Source organism: Gossypium arboreum, chromosome 6 (genome assembly GCF_025698485.1).
Source record: "Gossypium arboreum isolate Shixiya-1 chromosome 6, ASM2569848v2, whole genome shotgun sequence".
NCBI lineage: Eukaryota > Viridiplantae > Streptophyta > Magnoliopsida > Malvales > Malvaceae > Gossypium > Gossypium arboreum.
The window spans coordinates 28,855,872-28,868,129 of NC_069075.1; the positions used below are offsets into that span (position 1 = coordinate 28,855,872).

Consider the following 12,258-nt stretch of genomic DNA (forward strand, 5'->3'; position numbering starts at 1 on the left):
TACATGCCTTTGCCCTAACCAACGATACAGAAGAAAAATAAAAATGAAGGAAAGCTTTTTTTTTATCTTTGCTTCTCTCATATTTTATTTCAATATTCAACTAGTCATTAAATTGTGGGCAAATTGATATATTTTATCACTTAACTGAAAAAAATTACAATTTAATCACTGAATTATTCAAATGTTTTTCATTTTTTAATCTCCTAGCTATTAAAATCGATGCTATATGGCTTTTTCTATTCGCACTGCCTGCACCAATCGGAAAGATTTCTTTCTCATTCTCTTCTACACTTCATTTTTTTCATGAAACAACTTTGGACATCACGAAATTGCAAATAAAAAATCAAACAGTTTTTTTCTCTGATCTTCGACACTGGCCATCAAATTGACTTGGATCTAAAGTATGTTATTCTACTCGTTGAAGGGTACTAATCCAACGTACCAATTATCAACTTGTCGTTTGAAGCTTGCTCGCGGAACTTCTAAAAAAAACTTTACAGCCTAGTGACTTAAATAAAAATTTTTTGAATAGTTGAGTGACTTAAATGAAACCTTTTGAATAGTTCAATGACCAAATTGTTGTAACTTTATTTTAGTTAATTGACCAAAACGATAACTTACCCATAATTTAGTGACTAATGGTGTAGTTTACCCTATAAATAACTAGTTTTATTGGATTTTGAATTTCATTGAGCTCATTTAAGTTGGGAATTGAAAGAAAATTTGAAGACAAACAAAAAAGTAGATAAAGTACCTGGGTTATATATACTGGTTTGATCCCCCTGCATTTATAGAAGGGAACTTTCATAGACAGACATCGAATGAATATGCAGTGAACATAAATATTCAATATTGCCATTTCTTTTATATATAAAAGTTAGAGAAATTAATGTTACAACATTGGTTGGTGCAGGATGATCAATGAGGTATAGTATTCACCAAACAAACTAAGCTAAAGCAGAGAAGAGGAGGGGAAGGGGTATACCACAAAGGCAAACGTTCCAAGTTTAATGTAGCACTCATAAAAGCTTCTACTGCTTTCATGTTATAAGGTTTCTCTCACTTTGGGTGAAGCATTTATAATTACAAACCTGAAAACAATTCGTTGTCAATGTCATAATTAGCAAAGCTTGCCTTAGTAGTTTGTTTTAGAATTTTAATTAGTTACCAGCAATCACCTTGTAATAATTTATATAATCACATCCTAGTAGAATTGGTAATGGGCTGGGTAATTCGTCTAGGCCCAAAATTTCATTCAAAAATTGAAAGAGTTTGTGTAAAAGTATAAGTTCAAGAAATGGGCTTGAATAAAAAAAAAACGAGTCAGGCTTTGGATAGAATTGTTTCGGCTCAGACCCGACCCAAATTACTCTAAAAGTTTTTTTTTGTGTTGTTTTAATGTCATTTCACTATTACATTGCTACTATTTTCTTGTTATTATTTGGATATTGTATAACTCTTGTTTTGTTGTTAATTTAGCTACTATTCTAGAGGCATTTGCTTGCGAAGTTGTAACACTCTTAGTGTTATTTAAGTTTTAAGATTTTTTTAATGCATTTTCAATTTGTTGGGAAACATTTATTTTAATTTTTTTAATGTTTTTGATGTATTATATTTTTTAAAATTTATTTTTATATAAAAGATAATCTAAAAAATTTGACACGAGTGGGTTGGGTTGGGCACGAGTTTAGCATTTTTAACCTAGGTCAAGATTAGACAGAATTTTATACCCATTTTTTAAGTTGGATCAGAACCAAACCTAAAAAACAGACCTAAAATTTTGCATCAACCTAACCCATGATTAGTACTACATCCTAACTCTACAAACTAATTAAGAATATAGAGACATTAATTACTTGTAGTTCAAAGTTTTAACTTGTTTAGTTTGTTGTTAGATATTTGTTGTTTTGATATGTATGTCTTTTGTTTTCTTATTGTTTTATCATTTTCTAATAATTTTGTATATTTGAAATTAGTAAGGCGATAAAAGTATCATAAAATTTTTATATTAGGAATTAGATTATATTTACCTTTCTATTAAAAATTAGATAAATTAGTCCTTATATGTTAGATCAAAAAGTAAATTAGTCATTTCTATTCAAAAATTCATCCTTTTGCACTATTTAAAATTGGTGTAGTTGACAAAATAACCATACAGTGACATGTGACGTGCCACATATACTTCAAGCTGTTGTACTTGGACCAGTTTTTAACAGTAGAAAAGAATGACCTGTTTACTTTTTGATCTGATGTACAGAGACTAATTTGCTCATTTTTTAATAGAATAACTAAAATGCAATTTAATTATTAGTATAAGAACCTCCATGACACTTTTACTACCCTCACATAAAATTCTCAATTATATATAGAGAGAGAGATTAAAAGCAGCATTCGGTACCCCCAAGCCAAGCCAATTGAATCGTCTCAGCCTTTAGAAGTAACCTAAAAGCCAACGAGTGAGAAAGAAAGACTAAATTCTAAAGCTCATGCTTCGCCAATTCTTGGACATCTTTGAGAAATAAAATAAAATGTGCATAAAGAAGCATAATAGCCTTCTGGCAGGGGAAAAGAACATAAAAACCATAAAGTAATCTGGATGCGGTCCAAAAATTCAATGAGAGCTTGTCTCCTTGGGGATTTCAAAAGCTATCGCCTATCAACTGAAAAACTCAAGTTATTTGGGCCGATATTGTGATCCTTTACAACAACACAAGGTTACCATACGTGCGTTATATCTTCAATATACTGAATTTAGAGGTGTTGGGTTAAAATCTAATTAATTGATTAAATTGATTTAATTTGATTAATCAGTCGGGTTAATTGATTTAGTTCAATCGGAAATTGGTTAAAGGTTTTTAGAATTTCGATTAACGGTTAATTCAGTTTGAAATCGAGTAATTAACTAAATTAACCAAACTTAATAAATAATATTATATATTATATGTATTAGGCAATTACTAATTCAGTTAGTTTGGTCAAATGAACAGCATCAATTTATTTTTTAAAATATAATTTATACTCGTTTTAACAAAAAAAATATATATATAAATTTTGGTCAATTCGGTTAACCGACTGAATTAATTGAAATATTTCAGTTCGGTTAATTTTTTTTGAAAAAATTTTGATTCAGTTAACGGTTAAAGAATTAAAAAATTTGATTAATTTGGTTAATATTAATTCGGTTCGATTAATCAATCGACTAACCGTTTGAACACCTCTAACTGAAATAGTAATTCCATCCAATTTTTTACTACTTCATTTTAATACCAATGTATTTAATAAATTGTTTTTATATAATTACACTAACAATCAGAGAAAAGATAAAAGGATAAAAATTATTTAAAATTGCACATTTCTTTCATTAATAATTTACTTAAACTTAAAAATAATCTAAAATTAGAAGAAAAAAACCCAAATTAATTGTGCTATTAGGTGACAGTCAGTTGAGTTGAAAAATATAAAAATCAACTTAACTAACTTTATATTTTCTCAAACCGAAATTGAATCAATTTTGGAATAAAATCGACTACATCGAACCAATTTTTATTGGTAGATTTTATCCAAAAATAAATTTAACCAAAAATTTTAATTAAAAATATTTATTCTTAATAAATTACATAAAATCGAACCAAATTACAACTACTACTACTTTATCACAAAAACAAACTAAATTAGCTTTTTACACAAAAGGTAAGTTCAATACACTAAAACAAAGTTGCCATATATTCACGTACAACATTCGCTCTATAAGTATAAAAAACCATTGATGTAAGGCTCCAAGATTCATACAGGTGGTCAAATAGGATAACCCAACCAAATTTATACCGTTGTTATAGGGTGTGTCCATCTGGTATATGCCTGATTTGCTTTTGTTGGTTATCCCGCTAAGCCTTTACTGACGGACGTAACATATAGCGACAGACTTAGAAATGATTTCCGTTAGTAAAAATATTTTTGTTATTTCCATATTTTTATTGGTATTTAGGCATTAAATTAATTTTAAAACATTTTTATATTTAAATATAATTGATCATAATATAAATTATTTAAAAAATTTAAATAAAATTATAATTAACATTTTGACAATTAAATATACAATTTTGTATCTATTTTTCCATTTGGTCACTGGCAATTATATTTTTAAAATTGAAATATTAGAATTAAATATAATCTAAAAATTGATTAAAATATTAAAAAAATAAAAACACATTTTATGTCAAATAATATATACTCATGCATGGTTAAGCTAAACATCAAAACGTGATAAAAAGTTTACAGACTACAAAGTTAACATAATCCCAAGAACATAACAAAAATAGTTGGTCTCTTATCCTTCCGTTGATTATACATAGTTTGTAGCTTTCATACAATGGAATCAACGCGAGATGCAAATTCACACTTCAATCAATGTAAATTTCTATCAAGACTTTCTTCGGAAAACAACTCAAAGTTTAAATCTTTAAAAATTTTACGAGGATAAATCAAACATGTAACACTACACTGTCAACAATGAAAAAAATATTTCCAAGTGACTTTTAACATACCAGTTTTATATATGGCAGTGTAACAGAGACAAAGAACTCTTCCTTTCATGTGATGTGAAGTTCCATCATGAGAAATAAGAGAATGAATAATATTTATATATATTTTGTTTGTTTATATATAGAAATCAAGACTATCAAGTACTATAATTTCTTAAAAAAGAAAAAAGGAAAGCAACCTGCAAAGTGAAGGCTACAACAAGGATTGTAAAGGCATGACAAGTAGTTTCTCAATTTGGACTCTCATTATCCAGCCAACCACAACGCATAAGGGAACCTGAAATTTGTAGATAATTAATTAATCTCAATTCCATCTGAGACTAATTTTATAATCAAATTAAGTTGTTTTGGCTTTCTCGATTCGGTTGTTGTTTTAAACTCAAGATGTAAAGTTAATGTTGTCTTTTCGAATGTTTAAGTCTAAATCAAGTTTAGTTTAAAGTCAATTAAACTTTATAAATAGGATCTTTGACGAGAGACATATTTATCCCCGCTTTCAACTTTATTTGATTTTGTATTTTATTTTTTTTAGAGGTTGCTAAACTCTTTTTTTAGTTGAAGTAATATTTAAAGTTTGATTTTACACATTTGTGAGATCGATTTGTTCTTAATCTTTTTTTTTTTTCTCTTTAGCATTTACATGGCTTCTGATTTAATTACAACTATTCAAGTTCGTTAAATATTTTGCTGGTATTTGATAGCTTAAATAATTGCTTTGTCAATTAGATAATTAGTCGATCGATTGATTTCTAATATTTGTTACATCTTCATGATTATTTGTATTGTACGGGTATGAGATCTAACTTAAATAAACCCTGATTGTACGTTTGTCGATTAGAATTTGGTCTTTTTTGTTTTTAAGGATATTGATAAATTAAATTCCTAAGCGATCATGGGTTGTTTGTTAATAAAAAAAAGTAATTAATGACGATTGTCTTAATTATCAAGAAGGAAAGAAGTGATTAGGTTATTAGGCGATCGTCAACAACTATAACCAACTTATTAAACAAAATCAAAATTTATATTTACATTAATGATCAAACTTTTGAATCAAATAAAAGTTTACTTTGACAAGACTTTCATCTCATTGATTTTCCTTAATTTTAACTATTGTTTTCCTTATTTTTCTTCAAATCTTAGTTTTAATTTTTAACTTTTTTTTCTTTTAAAAAAATCTTTTTTATTTGTTTTAATTTAAAAATAGAATTAATATTGATGTATGTGGGTTCAATTTTGTTCATCATTAAAAATAAATTAATGTAAAAGTGATTGAGAAAAGGATATATAATAATTTAAATTTTACAAGATAAGATAAAATGATGACTGTATATGCCAAAATAAATAGCTATACCGATGAGATACATTCAAATGTTTCAAAATTAGTATTGAAGCCTTACAAAACAAAGCCTAATATGCCTAATAATAATGAGTTGTTTAAAAGTCATGTCAACCATTAATATTGAAGCCTTAAATTATTATGTATAATATTTTTTTTATAGTAGTTGATTATTATAAATTTAAATATTGGAGTAGGGTCCCAACTCCCAAGTCGCAATCCAAGTTTGGAAGAAAGAAATTTCTTATTAACAGTATACATAGCTACTACGTATATTTATAAGCAAAAGGAATGGCCCCCATTCCTTAATTTGCCACTTGTAAAGATGGAAGACGACAAGATTGACGACCCGATTTGGAACATTTTATCTACCATCAAGATTTTAATCCAAAATTTTATATAATGAAAAAAAAATATGGGCTGAAATACTAAGAAAATGAACAGCTTACAGTTTAAAAATAAAATAGACACCCCATCTTCACATTATTATATAACAATGCGGCAAAGAGAGGCGCCCCCGCCGCTTTAAATTGTTATTTTTTTCTTTTTTGCTTTTTAATTTCAGGTCTTTTTTTTTTTTTTATATAACACATATTTATGGTCTAACCAAAAGTGATGTCATATGGAGGGTTTAACTAATCATAAGATTTGGAAACGAAATTAAATTATTTGGATATGGTAATGCTTTTTCTTCATTGAATATTGCATGACCTTGATTCTCCGAGTTAAACAAATTCGATAATTTCTTATTTATAAACATTGTAATGAAAAGCTTAATAATATGTTTCTAGTTGAAGTAGTAATAAAGGGGGTATGGCCCTCTTCCTTGTCCGGGCATTTCAACTGCTTTGTCCAATCATGGATCAATCGTCCCATAATTTGTCCTCCTATCCTATGTATGTCGGCAAACAGTGTTTAACACTTGAGATCACATTTCACAAAAACATCAACCTTATGCGGGTCTCATCACTATCTTTACTTTACTAGTACAACAAGGTTAATCTTCCCTTTTTAAAAAAAAAAATTCAAATAAATGAACACAAGGCAATAATTTTATCTATTTAGGATTCAGAAATAAAAAAAAGGGTTCAATTCAACCATCAATGAAAAAGGATGGAAAAAGACATATTTCAAAAAAGGTTTACAGAATGAAGCAGATAAAATGAACTGCAACTCTGTCATGCCAAGGCACCAATTGAAATAGATAGTGTTACAATGATATCTATCTTATGTTACCTTTTTGTTGGCCCCAGATGGTGGGACTGCGAAAACCCCAGAAACTAAAAGATAAAATAAAATCTGCAAATTATAGCTTCAGAAACATATATATATATATATATATATATATATTAAGATGGAAAATAATGGGGATGAAGAACGTAGGTAGGTAGCTAGCACAAGTGAAACTCAAGCAAAAGAAACAAATAATCCAGCCAATGTAGTGGTCAAACTTTACTGTTAAATTAGCTTTAAAGGATGCTGTTGGCACTCACCATCTAATAAATCCATCTTGTAAAACAACAAGAAGAAAAAATGAAAAAGTTACAAGACATTTATATGCCCCCCTCCAAAGCCCACTTTGTTTAGTGCAACTGCAATTATAATTATTCTATAGTGGAAAAAAGGGTTTTATACGTGGGGACTATTATTCCTTACACTCTCAAAAGTCACTTTGATTTAATTAATTTCTTTTTCTTTTTATTTGTTTATTTATTTCTCTAGTTGATGGGGATATTTCATTGTGGTTCCAAGCTCCCTAGATGTTTATGGATTCTAGCATATCATACTAAAGATCATCATGTGAACTCTTCTCCTTTCGGTTTTGATTGTGGAACATGGCATATATAGCTTTGATCATGTGCTTTCATCACAATGAATTGTCACTTTTCATCAATATAGGCTCTTTGATTTTTCATTCTTTTATAGAAACTAATGATTGAGTTGGCTTTTATTTCTTTCATACATATTACAAAATTGACTGAAAGTTTTTCCCATTTTAATTCCATCTTGAATATCGTTTTATGTTGATTTACACAAAAGATTTGTATCACCCCACCACAAGAAAATTATGCAACTATCTTCAAATTTTTTATTAAAGAGATCCTCTTCCTTTTTCTTGCTTTCAAATATGATATGATTAACTAATAATTTAAAGTCTATTGTAAATCATTAAATGTTATATCCGAATTGCAAGTTTTATTTAAAATTATTAGTGAATTTTTAGTAAAAAAGAAATTAATTGATGAAATTTTCCAAGTTATCCATGGTTGAAAGTGACGGTCCTCACATCATCATCATAACGATGAGAAATCACCTTTGCATTTACCCCTTTTAAAGATTCTAATAATCTTAAATGCCTTGAATTGGAGTCCATACCAAATTTATGCTTACTGTTTATCGTACCCTTTCATTCCCCCGGCTAATAATTACTTCCCCCACACAATAAAAATAAATACCACAAATAATCCTTCTCTCAGCATTTACAAAAAAAAAAAAAAAACTTACAACTTCCAAGAGATTTGGCACTTAAAAACCCGGCAACTGTGGCAAATCATCCGGACCCAAGATCCCACAATAACTGCATGTGTTGTATGATTTATCATCACCACAGTTCCCAGATTTCAGCTTCATTTCTTTTTTTCTCTTGCATTGCATTCTTATTTTTTATTCTATGCCTATATATACAAAACTCAAAATAAAAACTAATAAAAGGGCAGAAAAGAAATGTAGAAAAGGAAGTGGGAAACTTATAAAAAAGAAAAAAGCAAATAAGCAGCTTGTTGCTTCAACCCTAATGGATGATAGGGCGGATTTTTTTTCCTAAAAATGAATCAGATAGAAATCTGAAGAAAATTGTAAACCCCATAGGCATACTTCTAATAGAAAATAGTAGTAGTAGTAATATAACAGAGTGACGTGGATGATGATCATCCATCGTTTGGAGATTCGGAGATGCTCTCTAAGTGTGGTCTCCACACCCCAACTCGGCCTCTTCTTCGATCCCTTTGCGTTGATAGTTTCTCTGAAAGTATCTCACTTAAATACTGATCCGATATCAAAAGATTCGACATTGAAATTGTGTTGTTGTTCTTGTTGGCGTTGCTCATGCTTCGGCTGTGATTATGCTGGCGGTTGCGGCCGTTGCTACTGGCGCCGCCGCCGTTGTTGTTGGTGGTGGTGTCAAGCCTGTCTCTTTTTTTCTTCTTGGTTGTTGAGGAAGTTTTGGAACGGGTTTTATCGGGTGTTGAAGGGAGTGGTATTAGGAAATAAATCTTGCCACGTTGAAGTTCGGCGTCGGGTGGGACGATGACGATTTTTGGGACCATCCCATCATCGGAAGAAGAAGAGGAAGGCTTCTTTAGAACGTGTTTAGGGTAAGCCTTCATGATGTCGCTGGCTTTGATGGAGCCACTGATTTCTTCAACGCGGCCATTGGAGTGTACTATTCGAATCACATCGAGTGCTCCACAGGGCAGAATGCAAGAGATGCAGCACCGGATTGTGTTCTTCATGCCTCTTCTTTCTCTCTATATTGGCCTCTCATAGAGAAAAAAAGAAGAACAAGGAGGGAGCAAATGAAGTAATGAAAGAGAGAATATAAGAAGAGAAAAAAAAAAGAAAGAAAGAGAAATCTCTTTTTTCTTTAGCCTTGGCTAACACAAAGAGAGTTGGGAATCAGTCACCCAAAAGAAAGAAAGGAAAGAAAATTAATGATGTTTTTTTATTATATACACAATTAGCTATTCCAACCCCCTCTCCCCTGGCCCTTTTTCTCTGCTTTTTTGAGGGAATTTTTTTCCTTTCACTTGCTTAGGATGAAATCTATGGCATGAATAATTGCACCTTACTCTGTACTTTGCCTTTTGGATCCATCATTTAGGGCCCCCATCTCCCTTCCCTTCACTAAGATCAATAATTTTGGGGGGGTTAGTATTGCTAGGTTGGAGAGCTTATGGGTGACACATGTTAGTGCATGATTGGAACTGCCAAGTAAGCCAGAACAAGACCCTCCTGCCAGGGGATGACCAATGACACATGATTCAATCACCTTATGACAAGTGTCATTTTCAAGACCCAAAATGCCACTATTATTAGATGGGGCCTCTAGGATAAAGAGAGAGAGAGAGAGAAGCCTTGTTTAGAGTTCAAAAAAATTGGGCATTGTGAGAAGGGAGGGAGATTGGGGAGTTGGGGTTTAGGGAAATCTTCTTTTAAGAGGGATTATGAATTGTGATCTTCCAATATTCCCAAGCAAGATCATGTGGGCTGTGGTTTTCATTGGAAAGCGAGGTTTTAGATGGTAGAGTTTAAGAATTCTTCTATTTTATCATTTCCAGCCCTTTTTTGTGGTTTCAGATTTATTTCTTCCTTTCCTCAAGTGATTAATTTGCGACATATAGCTTCATTCCCAGTTCCTAAATTCTCTAGACCTCACTTGAGAGTGATTGTTTTAGTTCCCACTTTTCACATATACACTTAGTTCAAGCATTCTTTTGTAAGTAAGCATGAAGGTTCAAAAAAACTAAGATCACGACACCAACAAGAAGCAAAAAAGATTCAAGTTAATCCCTTAAAAAAGGGTATTAAATGGCTGGATTTGATGTTTTACAATTTCGTTTTCACTTGGGGGACCAAAACAAAATTAGTATGACCACATTGAGAATTAAACAAAGGTTAACAGTTAATAAAACACTGTTTAATGTTAGTCATGTCCCATCCAAGCATGGCCCTACCAATTAAATGGTTCAGATGTAGATGTTAGTGCGTAACATGTGAAAGTATGGAGAAAGGAGGGTCCATTGAATTGTGAAGGGTTTTTCAAATTTTCTTTCAAATAATAACCCTTCTTGATTGCTAAATTAGCTCACCAAATCCATTCACCCTTTTTTTTTTTTTTTGAGAACTTATTTGACTGTCTTACATATACTTTTAGAGCCCTTTTAATCAGCTTAATTATGATTAAACAAATTACTAAGTATATAATAAAAGAAAATATATGGGCCCCTTAACCACACATCAATCACATTGGCAAAAAGGATGTACTTTTTAAGATGTGCTGTTATGGACCAAATCCCCTTTTATCTCCACATTAAACAAATCAAATCTTATTTGAAGATTGATTTAGTCACAATCTTCTTTGTCTTTTTTTTTTTCTTTTCTTTAATGTCTTATAATTATTCTTTTCATTCTTTAAGACTATATAATTTCAACTAACCACTAAAAGAACAAATTTTAATCCACTTGTTTTAAAAGAGATGGTGATAATAAAGTTTAGCAAGTTTGTACTCTATATATTTATATATAAGTAATTATCTCATGACCTTTTTTCATCCTACATTTCTCTTACATATATATCTAGGACAATTAAAAATTGTGATATATGGGATATTGTAGAATTTAAAATTTCATGATAAATGTGTAAAAATACAAGTCATATATATATACTAAAATTCATATGAGAAAATAATATTTTCAAAATAAATAGTATTTATTAAAGTAATTATATTTTGAAATAAAAATCAATTAAAATTTTATAAATTATTTGTAAGTGAATGTGTATTTTTAATGGTAGTCATTTATTATTAGAGATAAAATAAAAAATATTTTGGTGGGCAACTTTTAAGAGTAAATGACATTCCTATGAAAATGTGTTATAATTAAATTTTGATTTGTTTTGGTAATTTCATTATTGAGTTGGTGTCATTGAATTAAGTGACACTAAATCAAGCAGTCATTTTATAATATTATCAGAATTTATCAAGTCTACAATGTAGGTAAAAATATAGTATATATAAATTTTATAATTTATTTTTCAATATTTTATTGTTACTATATATGGATGTCATGTAACGTTTTTTATTGGATTGAAACGTGACGTGACATATTTCAATTGGGTTACATTTCAATCAATTTTTAACAATAATAAATTTTTAAATTGTGATGGACTGTAGTAATTAAGTATAATTTGAAAAAATTTATCAAAATGAAAAAATAAGAAGAAGAAGTTACATAAAAGATAAGTGATAGTTCCTTTTCCTGGTGAATGAGGGTTTTAATTTTGGAAAATATGAATGTGGTAATTTAAGAATGAAATTATGATGAGTGAATAATTTTAAAAGTAATATTTTCCAATAATTTTATTTGTTTTTCATTTTAATTAGTTAGTGGTGTTTTGGTAATTTTATACTGATGAATTTAAGATATAGATTTTATTATTAGTTTAGGCAATATCTTTTTTATTTTTAGCTAAATATGTTTTCAATTAATTTAAGAAATTTTTTTATATTCAATCACTTAATTTATCAAATCATTTGGTAAAGAGAAACTAGGGATGAAATCACTGTACTCTATGTATTCATCCTTTTTATCTCTCTTCAGCTA

At 29.6% G+C, this 12,258-nt stretch overlaps 1 protein-coding gene across 1 annotated transcript; it reads right to left on the bottom strand.

The window, feature by feature from the left end:
* Positions 1 to 8,330: 8,330 nt before the first annotated feature.
* On the bottom strand, positions 8,331 to 9,795 carry LOC108485676 (uncharacterized). The gene has a single exon (XM_017789531.2). The coding sequence runs from the start codon at positions 9,387 to 9,389 to the stop codon at positions 8,805 to 8,807; it is 585 nt and encodes a 194-aa protein (XP_017645020.1). The 5' UTR covers positions 9,390 to 9,795; the 3' UTR covers positions 8,331 to 8,804.
* Positions 9,796 to 12,258: the final 2,463 nt, after the last annotated feature.